Source organism: Salmo salar, chromosome ssa03 (assembly GCF_905237065.1).
Source record: "Salmo salar chromosome ssa03, Ssal_v3.1, whole genome shotgun sequence".
Taxonomy (NCBI): Eukaryota; Metazoa; Chordata; class Actinopteri; order Salmoniformes; family Salmonidae; genus Salmo; species Salmo salar.
Window position 1 is genome coordinate 11,168,964 of NC_059444.1, and position 27,513 is coordinate 11,196,476.

The 27,513-nt window shown below is 45.3% G+C and overlaps 1 protein-coding gene across 3 annotated transcripts in view; it reads left to right on the plus strand.

The window, feature by feature from the left end:
• Nucleotides 1-27,513, plus strand: part of LOC106598404 (low-density lipoprotein receptor-related protein 8) — a 238,186-nt gene that overhangs the window by 96,352 nt on the left and 114,321 nt on the right. For all 3 annotated transcript variants that reach the window (XM_014189447.2, XM_045714492.1, XM_014189454.2), the window contains exon 4: nucleotides 3,701-3,829. In XM_014189447.2, coding sequence (XP_014044922.1) covers nucleotides 3,701-3,829 — 129 coding nt within the window. The remainder of the gene's footprint in view (nucleotides 1-3,700; nucleotides 3,830-27,513) is intronic.

The following is a 27,513-nucleotide window of genomic DNA, read 5'->3' on the forward strand; positions in this document are numbered from 1 at the left end:
ACCCTAAACCCTTCTATACACCCTAGTCTGTTAGACCCTAAACCCTTCTATACACCCTAGTCTGTTAGACCCTAAACCCTTCTATACACCCTAGTCTGTTAGACCCTAAACCCTTCTATACACCCTAGTCTGTTAGACCCTAAACCCTTCTATACACCCTAGTCTGTTAGACCCTAAACCCTTCTATACACCCTCGTCTGTTAGACCCTAAACCCTTCTATACACCCTAGTCTGTTAGACCCTAAACCCTTCTATACACCCTAGTCTGTTAGACCCTAAACCCTTCTATGCACCCTAGTCTGTTAGACCCTAAACCCTTCTATACACCCTAGTCTGTTAGACCCTAAACCCTTCTATACACCCTAGTCTGTTAGACCCTAAACCCTTCTATACACCATAGTCTGTTAGACCCTAAACCCTTCTATACACCCTAGTCTGTTAGACCCTAAACCCTTCTATACACCCTAGTCTGTTAGACCCTAAACCCTTCTATACACCCTAGTCTATTCCTGTAGATCTGAGAGTATTGGATAACCGGATTGGATTCCATATCAGCACCTAGCCTCTGCACCCTAGACCCAGGATTGGATTCCATATCAACTCCTAGCCTCTACACCCTAGACCCAGGATTGGATTCCATATCAACACGTAGCCTCTACACCCTAGACCCAGGATTGGATTCCATATCAACACCTAGCGTCTACACCCTAGACCCTAGATTGGATTCCATATCAACACGTAGCCTCTACACCCTAGACCCAGGATTGGATTCCATATCAACACCTAGCGTCTACACCCTAGACCCTAGATTGGATTCCATATCAACACGTAGCCTCTACACCCTAGACCCAGGATTGGATTCCATATCAACACCTAGCGTCTACACCCTAGACCCAGGATTGGATTCCATATCAGCACCCAGCCTCTACAAACTAGACCCTAGATTGGATTCCATATCAGCACCTAGCCTCTGCACCCTAGACCCAGGATTGGATTCCATATCAACACCTAGCCTCTACACCCTAGACCCAGGATTGGATTCCATATCAACACCTAGCCTCTACACCCTAGACCCAGGATTGGATTCCATATCAACACCTAGCCTCTACACCCTAGACCCAGGATTGGATTCCATATCAGCACCTAGCCTCTACACCCTAGACCCTAGATTGGATTCCATATCAACACGTAGCCTCTACACCCTAGACCCAGGATTGGATTCCATATCAACACCTAGCGTCTACACCCTAGACCCAGGATTGGATTCCATATCAGCACCTAGCCTCTACAAACTAGACCCTAGATTGGATTCCATATCAACACCTAGCCTCTACACCCTAGACCCAGGATTGGATTCCATATCAACACCTAGCCTCTGCACCCTAGACCCTAGATTGGATTCCATATCAACACCTAGCCTCTACATCCTAGACCCTAGATTGGATTCCATATCAACACCTAGCCTCTACACCCTAGACCCTAGATTGGATTCCATATCAACACCTAGCTTCTACACCCTAGACCCTAGATTGGATTCCATATCAACACCTAGCTTCTACACCCTAGACCCTAGATTGGATTCCATATCAACACCTAGCCTCTACACCCTAGACCCAGGATTGGATTCCATATCAACACCTACACCCTGGACCCTAGATTGGATAGATATAAGCATCATGGTAGTAGCGTCATCGTTGTGTCTGTGAGGATACTAGGGCTCGCACACTCTCTTGATGTACCTCTAACCCACCTACCCCTAACCCACCTAACCCTAACCCACCTACCTCTAACCCACCTACCCATAACCCCCTACCTCTAACTCACCTACCTCTAACCCACCTACCTCTAACCCACCTACCCCTAACCCACCTACCTCTAACCCCCTACCTCTAACTCACCTACCTCTAACCCACCTACCTCTAACCCACCTACCCCTAACCCACCTACCTCTAACCCACCTACCCATAACCCCCTACCTCTAACTCACCTACCTCTAACCCACCTACCTCTAACCCACCTACCCCTAACCCACCTACCTCTAACCCACCTACCTCTAACCCACCTACTCCTAACCCACCTACCCCTAACCCACCTACCTCTAACCCACCTACCCCTAACCCACCTACCTCTAACCCACCTACCCCTAACCCACCTACCTCTAACCCACCTACCTCTAACCCACCTACCCCTAACCCACCTACCTCTAACCCACCTACCTCTAACCCACCTACCCCTAACCCACCTACCCCTAACCCACCTACCTCTAACCCACCTACCCCTAACCCACCTACCTCTAACCCACCTACCCCTAACCCACCTACCCCTAACCCACCTACCTCTAACCCACCTACCTCTAACCCACCTACCTCTAACCCACCTACCCCTAACCCACCTACCTCTAACCCACCTACCTCTAACCCACCTACCCCTAACCCACCTACCTCTAACCCACCTACCTCTAACCCACCTACCTCTAACCCACCTACCTCTAACCCACCCTACCCCTAACCCACCTACCCCTAACCCACCTACCTCTAACCCACCTACCTCTAACCCACCTACCCCTAACCCACCTACCTCTAACCCACCTACCTCTAACCCACCTACCCCTAACCCACCTACCCCTAACCCACCTACCCCTAACCCACCTACCTCTAACCCACCTACCTCTAACCCACCTACCCCCAACCCACCTACCCCCTAACCCACCTACCCCTAACCCACCTACCTCTAACCCACCTACCTCTAACCCACCTACCTCTAACCCACCTACCTCTAACCCACCTACCTCTAACCCACCTACCCCTAACCCACCTACCCCTAACCCACCTACCTCTAACCCACCTACCTCTAACCCACCTACCCCTAACCCACCTACCTCTAACCCACCTACCTCTGTAGGTCGTCACCTTCACATTGAAATTCGATGTTAATTTCGTCAGGTTCTTGCTGATGTTGGCTTAGTTCTGTAGGTGGTCATTGTCCTTTCAACGTGGGGACCTCGAGTCCACACGTCCTTGGAACAGGAAGTTACATTTTCGTCAACGGGTTTATATAGTGGTGAAAGAAGGGCGTGTTTCATAGTTTATACAACCCATGTCTGTTCACTTGGGCGCGGCCTCTGAGTGAGCTGAGTTTCTCTATGATAAACCGTTCTCTCATTTAGGAGCTAAAATTACATTTCATCTTTTCACAAATAGTCTCATATTTAAACATTTAAATTTTACAACAATTCCATGTGAATCTGATAACTAGAATGTGTAGACTTTCCAAGATACAGTTTATGTCGTCCTGTCATCAGTAATAATGTCTCAGACGACAAGTGATCTGACATCATATTCTTTAAGTACCAACACATATTTTCAACTGGTTGGAATTACCGAAATCTGGTTCCGTTTCCCACCTTTTGATGTCACCAGACTCTCTCTCAATGTTAACAAAGGCTTTACTAGAGTCACATCGGTAGAGTAGAGAGAGGAAAAAGGGGAAAGGTATTTATGGGGGTCATAAACCTCCCCCATCAGTCCAACGTCATGACACTACCTTCCACTAGCCCACCCAGCTCTAACCCACCAAGCTCTAACCCACCTACCCAAGCCTCTCAGATCTGCCAAGTGGAGTGAGTGAGGGCAGCAGGGAAGGGTGCAACGTGTTGGAATGGAACACAGCCTAAAAAGTAATCTCCCTCTCTCCCCTCCAGGCAAACAGACGTGTTCTCCGGAGAAGTTTGACTGTGGCGGGTCCACCAACAAGTGTGTCTCGTTGTCGTGGCGATGCGATGGCGAGCGGGACTGCGAAAACGGGGCGGACGAGGAGGACTGCGCCGCCGGTGAGTGTGATGGACAGCTGTCAATCAAAGGCCATAGAAACCACCCATTGGCTGAGACAGGTGTCCTTAATTTGTGGATGGGCAGTAGTCCCGCCCACTGACTGCTCTGGATTTTAACTGGACACTATGGTGAGAAAAGAACGGGTGTGTTTCTTCTCAGTGACCTTTAACCCTTGAGCCACTAAACTGTAGTAATACCACTGTTTGTGTCAGTCTTTTGCCTCCCTGGCTTTTGTATTCACACCCTTTTGGAATGGCAACGGCTGTTACCCTAGTCATAGCATTGTGTTTGAACACACGTCCCAGGTTAGGATTTTACGGAGCTTTGAATAAGCCCACTACTGTGTGACATGCCATGGAACCAATAGAACAGATTTTTTTGGATCACAGTTCCCCGTTTTCTCCATTATGGGGCATTTTGGTGTTTCTTTTCTCTGTATGATTTATCTTCTGACGACGGTGGACACGACGGCTCAGTGTGCAGCAATCCCAAATTACACCCTGTTGCCTAGTGCACTACTTTTGGCCAGAGCCTGTCAAAAGTAGTGCACTATGTAGGGAATAGGGTGCCATTTGAGACTCCAGTGAATAAGGGGCCAACGAATAAGTCAGCTCTGCTGAGAAAATACATTGACTTTGATGCCAAATCAAAGGTTGCAATTCAATATCAAATGTAAGAATCAGTGTGTGTGTAGAATTTGCCCTTGGCGGCCGGCAGATGATGGCATCACCCTCCTCTCTACCCAACCACGCGTCACTGTGGTGCCTCTCTGCACACTCTCTCTCTCACACACACACACACACTCACACACACACACACACACACACACACACACACACACACACACACACACACACACACACACACACACACGACCTGATACACACACACACACACACACACACACACACACACACACACACACACACACACACACACACACACACACACGACCTGATACACACACACACGCACACAAACACACACGACCTGATACACACACACACACACACACAAACACACACGACCTGATACACACACACACACACACACACACACACACACACACACACACAAACACACACGACCTGATACACACACACACACACACACACAAACACACACGACCTGATACACACACACACACACACACACACAAACACACACGACCTGATACACACACACACACCGCCGTGACTACACTCCTGCCCTACTTTATAAGGCAGCGTGAAGACTCAGCTTCTCATTTTCTCTCCCTCTCCTTCTTTCTCCCTCCCTCGTCTCTCCCGCACGTCGGGAGAAATTGATTGTAGCGACAGAGACTGGATGTTTGGAGCTCCACCGTGGCACGTGCGCAGGAAGCTACACTGGGAGAAACCCTGTCTTATTTCCCTCAGATGGGGGGGGGGGGGGGGAGCAGAGAAAGGGAGAAAAACATGCTGTGTTTTCCTACTATCATTTGGGTCCCAGAGTTTGTTTCTGTGTATGTGGCTTCATTTCACTTCTTCACCGCAATCGCTTGATTTGTATTTCCTCAGAAAGCCCACAGTCCTATTTCCACCGTGTGTATTGAAAATCAAATACAACTATTTACTCCTCCCAGATATGGTCTGTAAGCCTACGTTTACTACAGCGCTGCAGAGCTAAGAGACAATTACAAAATACCTCTTAAATCCAGGCCTGGGTTTGAATACTATTTGAAATCATTCCATTTTGAAATTATTTTTTGTGTTTTCTTTAGACTGACAATAGTCCCAGATAGGCATGGTTGTTTTTTTTTACGTCTATTCTAGTGGTCTCATTGTGCCAGGCAAACTCAATCATGCTCAGCTTAAGTTTTTATTTTATTATTTGAAATAGTATATGATTAAAGTGTTTTTGGGACCAAGGTGTAAAATACATCTATGCCACTCTGCCCATAACACTCCTATGGTTAAAGGAGCTGAAGTCTAAAGTCTGTATCAAAGTGGCAAAGATCTAATACCTTCTAATACTGAACAAAAATAGAAATGCAACAATTTCAAAGATTTTACTGAGTTACAGTTAATATAAGGAAATCAGTCAGTTGAAATAAATCAATGAGGACCTAATCTATGGATGTCACATGACTGGAGTATGGATATGCATCTGTTGGTCACAGATACCTTAAAAAAACAAGTGGGGGCATGGCTTTGAAAACAGTCAGTATCTGGTGTGACCACCATTTGCCTCATGCAGCGCGACACATCTCCTTCACAGAGTTGATCAGCCTGTTGATTGTGGCCTGTGGAATGGTGTCTCTTCAATGGCTGTGTGAAGTTGCCAGATATTGGCGGGATCTGAAACACGCTGTCGTACACATCGATCCAGAGCATCCCAAACATACTGAATGGGCGATAAAATGCAATTGTGTTCGTTTTCCGTACCTTAGGCCTGCCCATACCATAAACCCACCGCCACCATGGGGCACTCTGTTCACAACATTGACATCAGCAAACCGCTCGCCCACACGACGCCATGCATGTGGTCTGCGGATGTAAGGCTGGTTGGACGTACTGCCAAATGCTCTAAAATTACATTGGAGGTGGATTATGGTAGAGAAATGAACATTCAATGCTCTGGCAAACCTTCAGACATCTGTGGCATTGTGTTGTGTGACAAAACTGCACATTTTACAGTGGCCTTTTATTGTCCCCAGCACAAGGTGCACCGGTGTAATGATCATGTGGTGGATGGATTATCTTGGCAAAGGAGAATTATTCACTAAAAGGGATGTAAAAAAAAATGTGTGCAAAATTTGTGAGAAATAAGCTTTTTGTGCATAGGTAACATTTTTGGGATGTTTTATTTCAGCTTGTGACACATTGGAGAAACACTTTACATGTTGTGTTTATATTTTTGCTCAGTGTAGCTTGTCAGGTTTTTCAGCCGTAGTCAGCCCGGGTCCATAGACAGCCTCTCTATCCTGTCAGCCCGGGTCCATAGAGAGTCTCTCTATCCTGTCTGCCCAGGTCCATAGACAGCCTCTCTATCCTGTCAGCCCGGGTCCATAGACAGCCTCTCTATCCTGTCTGCCTGGGTCCATAGAGATCCTCCTTATCCTGTCAGCCCGGGTCCATAGACAGCCTCTCTATCCTGTCAGCCCGGGTCTATAGAGAGTCTCTCTATCCTGTCTGCCTGGGTCCATAGACAGCCTCTCTATCCTGTCAGCCCAGGTCTATAGAGAGTCTCTCTATCCTGTCTGCCTGGGTCCATAGACAGCCTCTCTATCCTGTCTGCCCGGGTCCATAGACAGCCTCTTTATCCTGTCTTCCCGGGTCCATAGAGAGCCTCTTTATCCTGTCTTCCCGGGTCCATAGACAGCCTCTCTATCCTGTCAATCTGGGTCCATAGACAGCCTCTCTATCCTGTCAGCCCGGGTCCATAGACAGCCTCTCTATCCTGTCAGCCCGGGTCCATAGACAGCCTCTCTATCCTGTCTGCCTGGGTCCATAGAGAGTCTCTCTATCCTGTCAGCCCGGGTCCATAGACAGCCTCTCTATCCTGTCTTCCCGGTTTCATAGAGAGTCTCTCTATCCTGTCTTCCCGGGTTCATAGACAGCCTCTCTATCCTGTCTGCCCGGGTCCATAGACAGCCTCTTTATCCTGTCTGCCTGGGTCCATAGACAGCCTCTCTATCCTGTCTGCCTGGGTCCATAGACAGCCTCTTTATCCTGTCTGCCTGGGTCCATAGACAGCCTCTTTATCCTGTCTGCCTGGGTCCATAGACAGCCTCTTTATCCTGTCTGCCTGGGTCCATAGACAGCCTCTCTATCCTGTCTGCCTGGGTCCATAGACAGCCTCTTTATCCTGTCTGCCCGGGTCCAAAGAGAGTCTCTCTATCCTGTCTGCCTGGGTCCATAGACAGCCTCTCTATCCTGTCTGCCCAGGTCCATAGACAGCCTCTCTATCCTGTCAGCCAGGGTTCATAGAGAGTCTCTCTATCCTGTCTGCCTGGGTCCATAGACAGCCTCTCTATCCTGTCAGCCCGGGTCCATAGAGAGCCTCTCTATCCTGTCAGCCTGGGTCCATAGAGAGTCTCTCTATCCTGTCAGCCCGGGTCCATAGACAGCCTCTCTATCCTGCACTAATCCCTTTCTCTTTCTGATTTCTCCATTGACCCCTTCAGTCTGCCTCTCCTGGTGAGTTCAGGCCAGGGCCCCTGGCATCCATATTAGGAAGTCCCCTAGAGCTGAAACACTGCTGGGCTTGTAGAGTATATAGCAAGGCATCCAAATTAGGAAGTGAACCTCTGTTGTCAAATCTCCCGCAGTTCAGACAAAAGTCCCTCTGTCGTTGCAGTCCAATTTTTGTCTGAGGACTTAGTGAGGTGACTTCAGAATATGGATGCTGTAATGTTTGGATTGGGAGTTATGTTGGTCGGGTTACCTAATGCTAGAGCTGATATTTAAGAAACCGTTTTTCACCGTGACTGCTGTGGTGTAATACTGTAGTATAATACTGTAGTATAATACCATGCTTCTACACCTGCATTGCTTGCTGTTTAGCGTTTAAGGCTGGGTTTCTGTACAGCACTTTGAGATATCAGCTGATGTAAGAAGGGCTTTATAAATACATTTGATTTTATTTAGTACCCTGAATTCTCCTGAACAATTGACCAATATGAAGAAAAACTCTGGGCCTGTACAGCCGACAATAAAAAGCTGGAGTACTTCCAGTGTCGATCTGGCCACATGTTCAGGAAAACGTTGTCTCTAAATACTACAGTACCGTAGCTTATAAAGCCTGATGAAGCCTGAGGATATAGAGATGATGATGCCACCACCACAGTGGCGGTGGATAATAATTGATTTCCTGGCGGAATCGGTCGTAGGCACGGCGGTGTTCTGCGGCTCTAATTATTTACGGCCTGGGGACCTTAGATCTTTCATTTCTCCTAAGTGTGTGTGTGTGTGTGTTTGTATGCCTGAGTGTGTGTGTTTGTATGCCTGAGTGTGTGTGTTTGTATGCCTGATTGTGTGTGTTTGTATGCCTGAGTGTGTGTGTTTGTATGCCTGAGTGTGTGTGTTTGTATGCCTGAGTGTGTGTGTTTGTATGCCTGAGAGTGCCTGGAGGGATGCTGGATGGACGGAATTACCACCGGCAGCTCTGACGATGCCACTCGGTTTCAATCATAGAGAATGATAGAGGAGTCATCTTTGTATCTGTCCCATTATGGTGTCTGTGAGTACACAGGCAGCGCCATTGAGGTCATCTCCACTCTGAAGTAATCCATTTTCTTTTTCTACTGTTTCCATGAGTTGGTAACAAACAAACTGAAAGGGTGCATACTGCCACCTGGAGTGGGTTGTCTGAACAGGTATAAAGTCAAAGTTGTCAATTTACTGCCACCTACAGTTACGGTAAGTTTGCTCAAAAGTATAATTCACTGGCTGATCCCTCCTGATGACTTGGATGGAATTATGTGATCCTGTCTTTAACCAATAGGAAGTCCCACCCAGTTGACTACTTCAAAATGGTGAAAGTCCTCAATGACACTGTTCATGCTAAAACAAGCTTTTGGGCACTAGAGTCCTCTATCATTCTCTATGGTCACATCTGTTATGCAGCCCGTCAGACTGTCAATACATTTTGAGTTGAATTAGATTGAATTGGATTGACTCACCATTCAGAGAGGTGGAAGCTGTAACACAGTGTCTGTGTGTTGGCATTAGAAGGTGCATTAAGATAAAATGACAATGACTGGCACCTACTAATACAGTACATGTCATCTCTCTAAGCAACCAGCGAGCTACTAGATACAGGTGTAAACTGTGATATATTCAATACGACAATAATACATGTCTGTCTTTTACACACACACACACACACACACACACACACACACACACACACACACACACACACACACACACACACACACACACACACACACACACACACAGGCATACAAACACACACACACACACTCAGGCATACAAACACACACACACACACTCAGGCATACAAACACACACACACACACTCAGGCATACACACACACACACACACACACACACACACACACACACACACACACACACACACACACTCAGGCATACAAACACACACACACACACTCAGGCGTACAAAACACACACACACACACACTCAGGCATACAAACACACACACACACACTCAGGCATAAACACACACACACACACACACACACACACACACACACACACACACACACACACACACACACACACACACACACACACACACACACACACACACACACACACACTCAGGCATACAAACACACACACACACACACACTCAGGCATACAAACACACACACACACTCAGGCATACAAACACACACACACACACACATGCACACACACACACACACAGGCATACAAACACACACACACACACACACACACACACACACACACACACACACACACAGGCATACAACCACACACATATATATACACACTTACCACAATGTTTCCTCCTGGTTCCTGGCTGTTCTCTGTTACATCCATCCACTGGTTCTCCTTACTCCCAGTATTCATGTCCTCTACACACACACAATCTTCAAATCTTGATTTAATCCAACAAATTACAGGGTGACACTGACAAACAGATCAATAAAAATGAAGTTGTCCCTACGGGGATAGTGTGAATAGTAGCCTATATTGAATGATTTTAGGTATTTCTGTATAGACAGGAGTAGGCTAATTAGGCTATACAATTTAGGCAATTTAATTAAATTTACTTTGCTAAGCTTCCCCTAGCCTTATGGATGCTCCTGTTTGTAGAGACAGAAATAGCCCAAGCAGACCCTGGGACAGTTGTGAGACGATAGTTCCCACATTCATACAACCAGTAGGCCTAGGCTACATAAAAAAAGATTAAAAAGCAATTCATCTGATGCAACAGATCCAAACGTTTAGCTTAAAATCTTCATGCACTATTTCTTAACGTTATTAGTGCAGCAATGTGCACAGTAGGCTACGCACGGACATGCATTTGGCTGACACGGAAAGAAAGTTAATCAATAGAACATGAGAGAAATAGGCTACTGGTTTTTATTTATTTATTTGATTTAACCTTTATTTAACTAGGCAAGTCAGTTAAGAACAAATTCGTATTTACAATGGCGGTCTACTGGATTCAATGGCATATGGAAGTCTTTATAAAATAATGGCCTCCACAGATATGGGTCGGATTTTGCATAGGCTACTTTGAAGCAAGATGAAACATCCCTCATAATATGTAGTAAAATGTTCAGGTTTCAAACAATTAAGAAGCGAATTTTTTTTTTTTTAATGGATACGCATCCAGCTCATTGCAAAGTGGTGTGTCACGCGCTGATGAAGCCTGCCTTCCGGTGACTATGCATTTGAATGGCGAATGGGAAGCGCGCTTCAATTACTAGTTGAGAAATAAAAATAAACTCAACAAAAAAAGAAACGTCCTCTCACTGTCAACTGCGTTTATTTTCAGCAAACTTAACATGTTTAAATATTTGTATGAACATAACAAGATTCAACAACTGAGACATAAACTGAACAAGTTCCACAGACATGTGACTAACAGAAATGGAATAATGTGTTCCTGAAGAAAGGGGGGTCAAAATCAAAAGTAACAGTCAGTATCTGGTGTGGCCACCAGCTGCATTAAGTACTGCAGTGAATCTCCTCCTCATGGACTGCACCAGATTTGCCCGTTCTTGCTGTGAGATGTTACCCCACTCTTCCACCAAGGCACCTGCAAGTTCCCAGACATTTCTGGGGGGAATGGCCCTAGCCCTCACCCTCCGATCCAACAGGTCCCAGACATGCTCAATGGGATTGAGATGCGGGCTCTTCGCTGGCCATGGCAGAACACTGACATTCCTGTCTTGCAGGAAATCACGCACATAACGAGCAGTATGGCTGGTGGCATTGTCATACTGGAGGGTCATGTCAGGATGAGCCTGCAGGAAGGGTACCACATGAGGGAGGAGGATATCTTCCCTGTAACGCACAGCGTTGAGATCTCCTGCAATGACAACAAGCTCAGTCCGATGATGCTGTGACACACCGCCCCAGACCATGACGGACCCTCCACCTCCAAATCGATCCCGCTCCAGAGTACAGGCCTCAGTGTAACGCTCATTCCTTCGACGATAAACACAAATCCGACCATCACCCCTGGTGAGACAAAAGCGTGACTCGTCAGTGAAGAGCACTTTTTGCCAGTCCTGTCTGGTCCAGCGACAGTGGGTTTGTGCCCATAGGCGACGTTGTTGCCGGTGATGTCTGGTGAGGACCTGCCTTACAACCGGCTTACAAGTCCTCAGTCCAGCCTCTCTCAGCCTATTGCGGACAGTCTCAGCACTGATGGAGGGATTGTGCGTTCCTGGTGTAACTCGGGCAGTTGTGGTTGCCATTCTGTCCCTCAGGTGTGATGTTTGGATGTACCGATCCTGTGCAGGTGGTGTTACACGTGGTCCGCCACTGCGAGGACGATCAGCTGTCCATCCTGTCTCCCTGTAGCGCTGTCTTATGCGTCTCACAGTACGGACATTGCAATTTATTGCCCTGGCCACATCTGCAGTCCTCATGCCTCCTTGCAGCATGCCTAAGGCACGTTCACACAGATGAGCAGGGACCCTGGGCATCTTTCTTTTGGTGTTTTTCAGAGTCAGAAGAAAGGCCTCTTTAGTGTCCTAAGTTTTCATAACTGTGACCTTAATTGCCTACCGTCTGTAAGCTGTTAGTGTCTTAACAACCATTCCACAGGTGCATGTTCATTAGTTGTTTATGGTTCATTGAACAAGCATGGGAAAGTATTTAAACCCTTTACAATGAAGATCTGTGAAGTTATTTTGATTTTTACGAATTATCTTTGAAAGACAGGGCCCTGAAAAAGGGACGTTTCTTTTTTTGCTGAAAAAAAGCCAGCTATTACCAGCTAACGGAAACCTGGACCCTAGAGTCTGTTATGCTCCCTCTTGGAAACATAACTCTCTCCACTCCATCCAGGCAGCTTAAGCAAGTAAATTGCGGCGAGGCGTTTTGCTAATTGAGCTATCCACAAGTAAAATTATTCATTTAATTTAATCCTGCCCTCCACATCTCTCTCTCTCTCTGCCTCCCTCTCTCTCTTTCTCTTTCTCGCTCTCTCGCTCTGCCTCTCTCCCTCTCTCTCCCGGCCTCTCTCTCCCCACTATGCATCTCTCTCTGTCTCCTTCTCTCTCTTTCATTCTCTCTCGTTCTCTCTCTCTCTCCCTCTCTCTGCCTCCTCTCTCTGCTTCTCTCTCACCCCATTATGCATCTTTCTCTCTCTCTCTCTCTCTCTCTCTCTCTCTCTCTCTCTCTCTCTCTCGCTGTCTCTCGCTGTCTCTCTCTCTCTGCCTCCTCTCTCTTTCTCTCTCCCTCTCTCGCTGCCTCTCTCTCTGCCTCCTCTCTCTCTCGTTCTCTCTCTTGTGCTGCCTCTTTCTCGCTCTGCCTCTCTCTCTCGCTCTGCCTCTCTCTCTGCCTCTCTCTCTTTCTCTGCCTCCTCTCTATCATTCTCTCTCTCTCTCTGCCTCTATCTCTCTCTCTGCCTCCCACTTTCTCCCCTCCTCTCTCTGCCTCCCTCTCTCTCTTGCTGACTTTCTCTCTCTTGCTGTCTCTGCCCCCCCTCTCCCTCTCTCTGCCTCCCTCTCCCTCACTCTGCCTCCCTCCCCTTCTCTCTCTCTCTCGCTCTGCCTCTGCCTCTCCCTCCCTCTCCCCCTCTCTCTGCCTCTCTCTCTCCCCACTGTGCCTCTCTCTTTCTCTGCCGCACTCTCTCGCTGTCTCTGCCCCCCCTCATTCTCTCTCTGTCCCCTTCATTCTCTCTCTGCCTCCTTCTCCCTCTCTCTGCCTCCCCTCTCTCTCTCTCTCTCACTGTCTCTCGCTGTCTCTCTCTCTCATTCTCTCTCTCTCTCTCTGCCTCCTCTCTCTCTCTCTGCCTCTCTCGCTGCCACTCTCTCGCTCTGCCTCCTCGTTCTCTCTCTCGCTCTGCCTCTCTCTCTCGCTCTGCCTCTCCCTCTCACTCTGCCTCTCTCTCTCCGCCTCTCTCTCTCTCTCTCTGCCTCACTCTTTCTCCCCTCTCTCTCTGCCTCACTCTTTCTCCCCTCTCTCTCTCTCTCTCTCTTTCTCTCTCTCTCTGCCTCTCTCTCTCTTGCTGTCTGCCCCCCTCTCTCTGCCTCCCTCTCTCTCTCTCTGCCTCATCTCTCTCTCTCTCTCTCTCGTTCTCTCTCTCGTTCTCTCTCTCTTGCTCTCTCTCTCTCTCGCTTTGCCTCTCTACTCCCTCTCCCCCTCTCTCTGCCTCTCTCTCCCCACTATGCCTCCCTCTCTCTCTCTCTGCCTCCCTCTCTTGCTGTCTCTGCCCCCCTCATTCTCTCTCTGCCTCCCTCTATCTCTCTCTCTCTGCCTCCCTCCCTCTCTCTCTCTCTCTCTCTGCCTCCCTCTCTCTCCCTAGCTCTCTCTCTCTCTCTGTGAATAACACACACAGGCTCTGAGGTCTTCTCAGCAGGAAGGAGCATGCCTGTCTCATGGGATCTCTGGGTACTAGACAAAATAATGTTAAGGACTTCTCCTCCCTACAAGTGTGTGTTTTCTGTGAGTGCGAGCGTGTGTGTGTGTGTGTGTGTGTGTGTGTATGTGTGTGTCTGTGTCTGTGTCTGTGTCTGTGTGTGTGTGGGTGTATTTGTGTGTACTTTCTGCATTTTTAAAGTTGCTTAGAAAGTGCCAGATGCAGTATGACTCAAATGTGCTTCCTTCCTATGGTAAACTGAAACGGGCAAATATGCATGTGTGAAATGCTTGTCCTTCTAGTCTATGTGTATTGGTTTGCATTTGTGTACAGACTTTATGCACTTTTTAAGTTAGTTAGATCGTGCCAAATGCTGTATGACTCCACTGTGCTCCCTTATTGAAATTTAACTGGCACATATGCATGTGTCTGTCTGTATATATCTGTTTGTGTGTTCACTGCGGGTTATACCATTTTAACCAGCTACGATAGCTCCAGATACACTTACGGGTCCAATATGTCTCGCTGGTGAAATTGAATCGGCAGGCTCCCATGTCCCACTGGTGAAATTGAGCCGGCAAATCAAATCAAATGTATTTGTCACATACACATGGTTAGCAGGTGTTAATGCAAGTGCAGCGAAATGCTTGTCCTTCTACTTCCGACCATGCAGTAATATCTAACAAGTAATATAACCTAACAATTTCACAACTACCTTATACACACAAGTGTAAAGGAATATACATATGAGATGAGCAATGCAGGGTATGAAAACATTATATGAAGTGACATTGTTTAAAGTGGCTAGTGATACATTACATAAAGATGGCAAGATGCAATAGATGGTATAGCGTACAGTATATACATATGAGATGAATAATGTAGGTTATGAAAACATTATATGAAGTGACATTGTTTAAAGTGGCTAGTGATACATCTAATTACATCAAGATGGCAAGATGCAGTAGATGGTATAGCGTACAGTATATACATATGAGATGAGTAATGTAGGTTATGAAAACATTATATAAAGTGGCTAGTGATACATTTAATTACATCAGATGGCAAGATGCAGTAGATGGTATAGCGTACAGTATATACATATGAGATGAGTAATGTAGGGTAAGCAAACATATAATATAAAGTGGCTAGTGATAAATTGATTACATACATTTTCCCATTATTAAAGTGGCTTAAGTTGAGTCAGTATGTTGGCAGCAGCCACTCAATGTTAGTGATGGCTGTTTAACAGTCTGATGGCCTTGAGATAGAAGCTGTTTTTCAGTCTCTCGGTTCCAGCTTTGATGCACCTGTACTGACGTCTCCTTCTGGATGGTAGCGGGGTGAACAGGCAGTGGCTCGGGTGGTTGTTGTCCTTGATGAGGCTCTCATGGCTCCCATGTCCCGCTGGTGAAATTGAACCGGCAGGCTCCCATGTCCCGCTGGTGAAGCCCCTAGAACAAAAGATCAGTTCAGTTTAACAAGATCCCAGTATGTCTGAAATAGAACAGAAGAACAAACAATGTTATCCCATAGGAGAGCCTTTTCCTTTTTACTCTGATAATGATGAGAATGATGGCTGGGATGTCTTTTAGGTAGTATGCTTTTTTAAATCTCAACTGTCCTGCTTCTAGCATTGTCCCACATCTGTATGTACATTGCATTTGGAAAACATTCAGAACCCTTGACTTTTTTCAATTTTTGGTTACGTTTCAGCCTTATTCTATAATTGACTGAATTTTTTCGTCATCAATCTACACACAATACCCCATAATGACAAAGCAAAAACAGGTTTTTGGAAATGTTGCAAATGTATTAAAAATAAAAAAACGGATATTTAACATTTACATAAGTATTCAGACCCTTTCCTCAGGAACTTTGTGTAAGTACCTTTGGCAGCGATTACAGCCTTGAGTCTTCTTGGGTATGACGCTACAAGCTTGGCACACCTGTATTTGGAGAGTTTCTCCCATTTTTCTCTGCCGATCCTTTCAAGCTCTGTCAGGTTGGATGGGGAGCGTCACTGCACAGCTATTTTCAGGTCTCTCCAGAGATGTTCGATCGGGTTCAATTCCGGGCTCTGGCTGGGCCACTCAAGGACATTCAGAGATTTTTCCCAAAGCCACACCTGTGTTGTCTTGGCTGTGTGCTTAGGGTCGTTTGCCTGTTGGAAGGTGAACCTTCGCCCCAGTCTGAGGTCCTGAGCGCTCTGGAGCAGGTTTTCATCAAGGTTCTTTCTGTACTTTGCTCCATTCATCTTTCCCTGACTAGTCTCCCAGTCCCTGCCGCTGAAAAACGGGTGTTTGGCATTCAGTGACGCTTGGCATTCAGGCCAAAGAGTTCAATCTTGGTTTCATCAGATCAGAGAATTTTGTTTCTCATGGTGAGAGTCCTTTAGCTGCCTTTTGGCAAACTCCAAGTGGGCTGTCATGTGCCTTTTACTGAGGAATGGCTTCCGTGTAGCCACTCTACCGTAAATGCCTGATTGGTGGAGTGCTGCAGAGATGGTTGTCCTTCTGGAAGGTTCTCCCATCTCCACAGAGGAACTCTGGAGCTCTGTCAGAGTGACCATCGGGTTCTTGTTCACCTCCCTGACCAAGGCCCTTCTCCCCCGATTGCTCAGTTTGGCCGGGCGGCCAGCTCTAGCAAGAGTCTTGGTGGTTCCAAACTTCTTCCATTTAAGAATGATGGAGGCCACTGTCTTCTTGGGGACCTTCAATGCTGCAGAAATATTTTTGTACCCTTCCCCAGATCTGTGCCTCGACGCAATCCCGTCACAGAGCTCTACGGACAATTCCTTTGACCTAATTTCTTGTTTTTTGCTCAGACATGCACTGTTGCAAAGAAAAAGCCATATCTCAGACTGGCCAATAAAAATAAAAGATTAAGATGGGCAAAAGAACACAGACACTGGACAGAGGTTGATGTTGAGACTGGTGTTTTGTGGGTACTATTCAATGAAGCTGCCAGTTGAGGACTTGTGAGGCGTCTGTTTCTCAAACTAGTCACTCTAATGTACTTGTCCCCTTGCTCAGTTGTGCACTGGGGCCTTCCACTCCTCTTTCTATTCTGGTTAGCACCAGTTTGCTCTGTTCTGTGAAGGGAGTAGTACACAGCGTTTTACGGGATCTTCAGTTTCTTGGCAATTTCACGCAGGGAATAGCCTTAATTTCTCAGAACAAGAATAGACTGACGAGTTTCAGAAGAAAGGTCTTTGTTTCTGGCCCTTTTCTAGCCTGTAATTGAACCCACAAATGCTGATGCTCCAGATACTCAACTATTCTAAAGAAGGCCAGTTTTATTGCTTCTTTAATCAGGACAACAGTTTTCAGCTGTGCTAACATAATTTCAAAAGGTTTTTCTAATGATCAATTAGTCTTTTAAAATGATCAACTTGGATTAGCTAACACAACGTGCCATTGGAACACAGGAGTGATGGTTGCTGATAATGGGCCTCTGTACGCCTATGTAGATATTCCATAAACAATGCCGTTTCCAGCTACAATAGTCATTTACAACATTACCAATGTCTACACTGTATTTCTGATCAATGTGATGTTATTTTAATGGACAACAAATGTGCTTTTCTTTCAAAAACAAGGAAATTTCTATGTGACCAAAAACCTTTGAATGGTAGTGTATGTAAATTAGTTATTTCTGTTTTTCTTTTTAATAAATTACCACACATTCTAAAAATCTGTTTTCACTTTGTCATTATGGGGTATTGTGTATAGTAGATGGAGGAATCTTTTTTTTAATCAATTTTAGAAAATGGCTGTTACGTAATAAAATGTCAAGGAGTCTGACTGCACTGAAGGAGTTAGTTTAGCCAACCCTTCTGAATGCACTGTAGGAGTTAGTTTAGCCAACCCTTCTGAATGCACTGTAGGAGTTAGTTTAGCCAACCCTTCTGAATGCACTGTAGGAGTTAGTTTAGCCAACCCTTCTGAATGCACTGTAGGAGTTAGTTTAGCCAACCCTTCTGAATGCACTGTAGGAGTTAGTTTAGCCAACCCTTCTGACTGCACTGTAGGAGTTAGTTTAGCCAACCCTTCTGAATGCACTGTAGGAGTTAGTTGAGCCAACCCTTCTGAATGCACTGTAGGAGTTAGTTTAGCCAACCCTTCTGAATGCACTGTAGGAGTTAGTTGAGCCAACCCTTCTGAATGCACTGTAGGAGTTAGTTTAGCGAACCCTTCTGACTGTACTGTAGGAGTTAGTTTAACCCTTCTGACTGTACTGTAGGAGTTAGTTTAGCCAACCCTTCTGACTGTACTGTAGTAGTCAGTTTAACCAACCCTTCTGATTGTACTGTAGGAGTTAGTTTAACCCTTCTGACTGCACTGTGGGAGTTAGTTTAACCCTTCTGACTGTACTGTAGGAGTTAGTTTAACCCTTCTGACTGTACTGTAGGAGTTAGTTTAACCCTTCTGACTGTACTGTAGGAGTTAGTTTAACCCTTCTGACTGCACTGTGGGAGTTAGTTTAACCCTTCTGACTGTACTGTGGGAGTTAGTTTAACCCTTCTGACTGTACTGTAGGAGTTAATTTAACCCTTCTGACTGTACTGTGGGAGTTAGTTTAACCCTTCTGACTGTACTGTAGGAGTTAGTTTAACCCTTCTGACTGTACTGTAGGAGTTAGTTTAACCCTTCTGACTGTACTGTAGGAATTAGTTTAACCCTTCTGACTGTACTGTACGAGTTAGTTTAACCCTTCTGACTGTACTGTAGGAGTTAGTTTAACCCTTCTGACTGTACTGTAGGAATTAGTTTAACCCTTCTGACTGTACTGTAGGAGTTAGTTTAACCCTTCTGACTGTACTGTAGGAGTTAGTTTAACCCTTCTGACTGTACTGTAGGAGTTAGTTTAACCCTTCTGACTGCACTGTGGGAGTTAGTTTAACCCTTCTGACTGTACTGTAGGAGTTAGTTTAACCCTTCTGACTGTACTGTGGGAGTTAGTTTAACCCTTCTGACTGTACTGTAGGAGTTAGTTTCTGACTGCAGTTGCAAAATCCCTGTAACTTTCCTAAAATTCCCAGGTTTTCCAGAAATCATGTTTGGAGGATTCCCGGATTTCCTGCTTATTCCATCCTTTTACAAGGAATTTCTCAACCAGGATTTCTGTAAAACCAGGGAATTTTGGGGATATTACCAGAATTTTTGCAACCCTAAATGTACTGTATGTACAGATGTAGGATCTTAATTTGATCACACTATTGACGCAGGATTAAAAGCAAACTTGTAGTGAATTTGAGGTTTAAAAAGGCTTCTAAGGTTTGTCATTTCCACTTTAACATTTCAGGCTTGATTTGCCCTAACAAAACATGTATCAATCTCTACAAAAATGTCCATGAATTATAATCCAAACAATAATTTACATTTCCTGTTACTGCGGGATTATTTTGCTGCTATGTGAAACTGGTCAAATTAACATACTGCTATGGTGACAGCTGCGGCTGTCCCATGGGAGAACACTTTTTGGTTTAGGTAAAACCCTGTATGTAGAACCCTTTCCACCGAGGGTTCTACATGGACCCCAAAAGGGTTCTACCTGGAACCATCGAGGGTTTTTCAAAGGGTTCTCCTGATGGGGACAGCTGAAGAACCCTTTTCGGTTACAGTAGCACCTTTTTTGTAAGAATTTGGTGTATGACATGACAATGTTAGTCACAAGGAGTTTGCTTGCTAGACTAGTGCACATACAGTACAGGTCTGGGACCAGACGATAGCGTGAATCATGCTTCAGCATCCCTTCTCCCCGATAAACCTGGCTAGATAAGTGTGGTCTTCATAACTGTCTGGCTACACCATGAACAATAACTCTCCTCTTTTTCGCTCTCCTCTATCTCGCCCTTCGTCCTTCATAGTCCTAGTTGTATGTGTGGTCATAATACTGACATCACTATGGAAGAAAACATTCCTCTCTTCCTCTCTCTATCATCTCTCCCTCCGTTGTCATCTCTCCCCTGTGGATGAGTGTGCTGCTTCTTTCTCCCCATTATCGGCCAGTATTCTCTTTGTTCTGTAAATGTGTCTATGGCATAAGTAGAAAAGGTTATCTGTTGAGTCATTCTCCAGTGGAGAAGGCCAGCCTGTCTAAACTTTAAACTGCCTTCAACGTGACCTTCTACTAGTGAAAGGTCTATGGAGGCCTCAATGGCCCTTGTGAAACAGGGAGGTTGTATATCACTGTACTATATGGCCCTTGTGAAACAGGGAGGTTGTATATCACAGTACTGTATGGCCCTTGTGAAACAGGGAGGTTGTATATCACTGTACTGTATGGCCCTTGTGAAACAGGGAGGTTGTATATCACTGTACTATATGGCCCTTGTGAAACAGGGAGGTTGTATATCACAGTACTGTATGGCCCTTGTGAAACAGGGAGGTTGTATATCACAGTACTGTATGGCCCTTGTGAAACAGGGAGGTTGTATATCACAGTACTGTATGGCCCTTGTGAAACAGGGAGGTTGTATATCACAGTACTGTATGGCCCTTGTGAAACAGGGAGGTTGTATATCACAGTACTGTATGGCCCTTGTGAAACAGGGAGGTTGTATATCACAGTACTATATGGCCCTTGTGAAACAGGGAGGTTGTATATCACAGTACTGTATGGCCCTTGTGAAACAGGGAGGTTGTATATCACTGTACTATATGGCCCTTGTGAAACAGGGAGGTTGTATATCACTGTACTATATGGCCCTTGTGAAACAGGGAGTTTGTATATCACAGTACTGTATGGCCCTTGTGAAACAGGGAGGTTGTATATCACAGTACTGTATGGCCCTTGTGAAACAGGGAGGTTGTATATCACAGTACTGTATGGCCCTTGTGAAACAGGGAGGTTGTATATCACAGTACTGTATGGCCCTTGTGAAACAGGGAGGTTGTATATCACAGTACTATATGGCCCTTGTGAAACAGGGAGGTTGTATATCACAGTACTGTATGGCCCTTGTGAAACAGGGAGGTTGTATATCACAGTACTGTATGGCCCTTGTGAAATAGGGAGGTTGTATATCACTGTACTATATGGCCCTTGTGAAACAGGGAGGTTGTATTTCTATGAATAATATCTGTGAGAGTCAAATGTCCCTTAACCTGGTGACACTTTTTGATGTGAGTGAGAATGCATGGGCTCAGAGGCAAATGGGACATACAGGTGAACAGGACTGTGTGTATGAACGGGACCGTGGGTACGAAATGGACCGTGGGTACGGTACGAACGGGACTGTGGGTACAGTATGAACATACTGAGTGTGTGTATGTGTGTGGAATCCCTACAGTGAGCAGCAGAGTGACCGACCAGTCTTCCCTCTCTCTTTACCTCCGAGGCAGTAGTTGTTGCCGGCGGAAACCCCCCATCACCACGGCTTCTCGTCCAATCGGAGAGAGAGAGAGAACTGGGTCACACCACGGGCATGCCCTTCTGATTGGCTGGGAATGATGTCACATTCCCCTTGGATCATCATCCGCCAAACTCCAGAAGAGGAATTAAAGATTCTCTGAACCCTTTTAGTAAATCCTTTTACTACAGGCCCCAACTGACATGAAAGTCTCTACCCATGTAGCTGGAAATGCTCATGTATTTTACTAACGGACCTCCTCATGTGTGATATGCATGTTTATGGAGTTTCCTTAATAATTGAACTGCAGATTAGTAGATTATTGGGGGTAGGTTGCACGTGGTGTGTTGTGCGTGTTTGCACTGAAACGTACATGCTGTGTGTGTGTGGTGTGCGTGCGAGCGTGTTTTCATACTGATAAGACACAGCAGAATCAAATGGAACGCTGTGGTTTAATATTGATGAAGACGATTCCTGCAGCTCAGATGAATCTCAAATGGTTCCATCAGTAGAAGGCCTCATCGCTGGCCTTAGTGAAATGAATACATGAAACTGTGTGTGTGTGTGTGTGTGTGTGTGTGTGTGTGTGTGTGTGTGTGTGTGTGTGTGTGTGTGTGTGTGTGTGTGTGTGTGTGTGTGTGTGTGTGTGTGTGGGTGTGTGTGGGTGATTGGACATATGGGTGTATGATAAGCAGGATGATCATGATACACTGTTTCCACGTTCTGCCAGAGGCTAATTTACACCCATCAGCTTGATGATAAGTGACGATTAGAGCTAATCACAGGCAAAATCCTAGAGGAAAACCTGGTTCAGTCTGCTTTCCACCACACCCTGGGAGATGAATTCACTGGTCAGCAGGACAATAACCTAAAACACAAGGACAAATCTACACTGGAGTTGCTTACCAAGAAGACAGTGAATGTTCCTGAGTGGCCGAGTTACAGTGTTGACTTCAATCTACTTGAAAATCTATGGCAAGACCTGAAAATGATTGTCTAGCAATGATCAACAACCACTTTGACAGCTTGAAGAATTAAAAAAAATAATAATAGGCAAATATTGTACAATCCAGGTGTGGAAAGCTCATACAGATTAACCCAGAAAGACTCACAGCTGTAATCACTACCAAAGGTCCTTCTACAAAGTATTGACTCAGAGGGTGTGAATACTTATGTAAATGACAAATGTCTGTATTTCATTTTCAATACATTTGAAAACATTTGTAAAAACATGTTTTCACTTTGTCATGAATAGAAATATCTATTTAATCCATGTTGAATTCAGGCTGTAACACAACAAATGTGGAATAAGTCCAGGGGTAGGAATACTTCTGAAGACACTTTGTATTGTATCTGTGCTGCTCTTTTCTGCTTTAGCCACTGGTCTGGTATGGTCTGGTCTGGTCTAGTCTGGTCTGGTCTGGTCTAGTCTGGTCTGTTATGGTCTAGTCTGGTCTGTTATGGTCTAGTCTGGTCTGTTATGGTCTGGTCTGGTCTGTTATGGTCTGGTCTGTTATGGTCTAGTCTGGTCTGTTATGGTCTGGTCTGGTCTGTTATGGTCTGGTCTGGTCTGTTATGGTCTAGTCTGTTATGGTCTAGTCTGGTCTGTTATGGTCTGGTCTGTTATGGTCTGGTCTGGTCTGTTATGGTCTAGTCTGGTCTGGTCTGTTATGGTCTGGTCTGTTATGGTCTAGTCTGGTCTGTTATGGTCTGGTCTGGTCTGTTATGGTCTGGTCTGTTATGGTCTAGTCTGGTCTGTTATGGTCTGGTCTGGTCTGTTATGGTCTGGTCTGTTATGGTCTAGTCTGGTCTGTTATGGTCTGGTCTGTTATGGTCTGGTCTGGTCTGTTATGGTCTAGTCTGGTCCGTTATGGTCTGGTCTGTTATGGTCTAGTCTGGTCTGTTATGGTCTGGTCTGGTCTGTTATGGTCTAGTCTGGTCTGTTATGGTCTGGTCTGTTATGGTCTAGTCTGGTCTGTTATGGTCTAGTCTGGTCTGTTATGGTCTAGTCTGGTCTGTTATGGTCTAGTCTGGTCTGTTATGGTCTGGTCTGTTATGGTCTGGTCTGGTCTGGTCTGTTATGGTCTGGTCTGGTCTGGTCTGTTATGGTCTAGTCTGGTCTGTTATGGTCTGGTCTGTTATGGTCTGGTCTGGTCTGGTCTGTTATGGTCTGGTCTGGTCTGGTCTGTTATGGTCTAGTCTGGTCTGTTATGGTCTGGTCTAGTCTGGTCTGTTATGGTCTGGTCTGGTCTGGTCTGTTATGGTCTAGTCTGGTCTGTTATGGTCTGGTCTGGTATGGTCTGGTCTGTTATGGTCTGGTCTGGTCTGGTCTGGTCTGGTATGGTCTAGTCTGTTATGGTCTAGTATGGTCTGGTCTGTTATGGTCTGTTATGGTCTGGTCTGGTATGGTCTGATCTGGTCTGGTCTGTTATGGTCTAGTCTGGTCTGGTCTGGTCTGGTATGGTCTGGTCTGTTATGGTCTAGTCTGGTCTGGTCTGTTATGGTCTGGTATGGTCTGATCTGTTATGGTCTAGTATGGTCTGGTCTGTTATGGTCTAGTATGGTCTGGTCTGTTATGGTCTAGTATGGTCTGGTCTGTTATGGTCTAGTATGGTCTGGTCTGGTATGGTCTGGTCTGATCTGTTATGGTCTAGTATGGTCTGGTCTGTTATGGTCTAGTATGGTCTAGTATGGTCTAGTATGGTCTGGTCTAGTATGGTCTGTTATGGTCTAGTATGGTCTGGTCTGGTCTGTTATGGTCTAGTATGGTCTGGTCTAGTATGGTCTGTTATGGTCTAGTATGGTCTGGTCTAGTATGGTCTGTTATGGTCTAGTATGGTCTGGTCTGGTCTGTTATGGTCTAGTATGGTCTGGTCTGGTATGGCGTGCTACATTCTACACTGAAAAAGCAAGTAATGTAATGATTTTCAGTCTATAACTGTGAAATAAGAATAGCAGCCGCATGTCTGAGTCTGCTTCTTGCAGGTGTGTAACAACTGGTATAATTAGGGAATAATTGGGTGAACTCTTTGAAGAATTAAAGAATGTACACAGCTCTTTCCAGTATCACTTAGGTTGTCTTTAAATGCATAATGAATGAGGCATTAACTAAACATAATGAATGAGGCATTAACTAAACATATTGATTGAGGGATTAACTAAACATAATGCATGTGGGATTAACCAAACATAACGCATGTGGGATTAACCAAACATAACGCATGTGGGATTAACGAAACGTAACGCATGTGGGATTAACTAAACATAACGCATGTGGGATTAACCAAACATAACGCATGTGGGATTAACTAAACATAACGCATGTGGGATTAACCAAACATAACGCATGTGGGATTAACGAAACGTAACGCATGTGGGATTAACGAAACATAACGCATGTGGGATTAACTAAACATAACGCATGTGGGATTAACGAAACGTAACGCATGTGGGATTAACTAAACATAACGCATGTGGGATTAACTAAACATAACGCATGTGGGATTAACTAAACATAACGCATGTGGGATTAACGAAACGTAACGCATGTGGGATTAACTAAACATAACGCATGTGGGATTAACTAAACATAACGCATGTGGGATTAACCAAACATAACGCATGTGGGATTAACGAAACGTAACGCATGTGGGATTAACGAAACGTAACGCATGTGGGATTAACGAAACGTTGAAGCATGCTGTTAATGCAAGACTAATGCTGTCGGTTGGTGACTTTCTGCATATTCAATTCGGTTTCCACATTGATACAGCGTACCAGTTACATTGAAATAACGGGGAAACGACATCAAATTAACATTACATTAAACTAACATAAAAACAACGGTGACTCAATGTACTAAATCTGCCCATGCCCCCACCGTCATTGCTGTTTCAAAGCCACACCCTCTGGGCACAGTTCAACGTTCATTGAAATGAAATGGGAACGACGTTGATTCAACCAGTGTATGCCCAGCGGGGTTACCAAGAATCAATCTGTTTTGACACTGTGGGTGGAAAGGAGCCTCTAAAATCCTAAATTAAATGTCTCCCTTCGACTCAAATTACATTTTATTTATACGGTGCTTTTTTACCCTGTCATTCGTCACACAGAACAAAACGTTTGAGACAGGAAACCAGCGTTGTGTTCATTAGGCACGAAACTGAAGAAAATTCTCCAACCCGGAGTGAAACAGGGAGGTATTTTCTGATCTTGTGCAATAGGAAAGACTCATTTTCATTTTTCATTGCACAGTGTTTTGAAACGGTGTGCCCTAATGAACATAGCTCAGACCTAAACCTCCGCTATAAGTGCGAGCCCAGGGCGACAGAGGCAGCAGGGGGAAACTCCTTGCTGTCTGTAGAATATCAAATCTCCACTCTCCATGTGAGTTTTCTGCTGAGATAGATTGTGTGTCCTAAGTGGTCCCCTATTCCCTATTTAGTACACAAAGTACTGCACTACGTAGGGAATAAGGTGGCATTTGGGACACCGCCAGAGACCATAGAAGCGATGGGATGGCTGTATTTCTCTTGACTGTGTGAGAGAGAATGGAGAGATAAAGATCTACCACTGAGTGGAGGACAGAGCCTGCTGTGAGAGGTCTTTTATCGCTCTCTCTCTCTCTGTGATGAGAGGCCCCCTCTCACTGTCTCTGGGATGAGAGGCCCCCTCTCACCGTCTCTGTGATGAGAGGCCCCCTCTCACCGCCCCTCTCACCGTCTCTGGGATGAGAGGCCCCCTCTCACCATCTCTGGGATACTCACACCATCCATCTCTCTCCCACTCTCTGTCTGTCTGTGATACCAGCACCATCCCTCTCAATCTCTATTGGTCTCACCATCTCTGCACTCTTAGAAAAAAAGGTACTATCTAGAATCTTAAAGGGTTCTTCAGCTGTCCCTGTAAGAGAACCCTTTGAAGAACCCTTTTTGGTTAGAGGTAGAACCCTCTGTAGAAAGGGTTCTACATGGAACCCGCATGGGTTCTACCTGGAACCAAAAAGGGTTCTCCTATGGGAACAGCCGAAGAACCCTTTTGGAACCTTTTTTTCTATGAGTGTGTGATACCAGCACCAATCCTCTCTATCGGTCTCTGTGTTTCTCACTCATCATATTCACCATTCGTTCAGGATTATCTGTAATCAAGGTAGAAGGTAGCATTCACAGTAATGTAGAAGTGTTTAGAAACATATTCAGTTCTTATTTACAGTTAAAGTGCCTCCAAAATGACACAGGACATTATTTACCATTCATTTCACAAAATAATCTGAAACAAAACCAACATAAAGAGCAAATGGATCCAACAAATGTGTAGAGTCACAAGCTTGATGTAGTCATTGCGAGGTATGAATATGGGAACAAATACTTACCTATTGACTACTTTAATACACATAAGTGAATTTGTCTTAATACTTTCGCTCCCCTGGGGGGTGTACTATGTACGTAAAGTGCTGTAATTTCTAAACGGTTCACCCGATATGGATGAAAATACCCTCAAATTAAAGCTGGTGGTCTGGACTTTAACATCATACGGTGCACTGGGGAAGTATTTAGACCCCTTTTACTTTTTCCACATTTTGTTACGTTGCAAATTAATTAACAAATGTACCTGAAATGTCAGACACTTTACTCAGTACTTTGTTGAATCACCTTTGGCAGTGATTACAGCCTCAAGTCTTCTTGGGTATGACGCTACAAGCTTGGCACACCTGAATTTAGGGAGTTTCTCCCATTCTTCTCTGCAAATCCTCTCAAGCTCTGTCAGGTTGGATGGGGAGAGTTACGGCACAGCTATTTTCAGGTCTC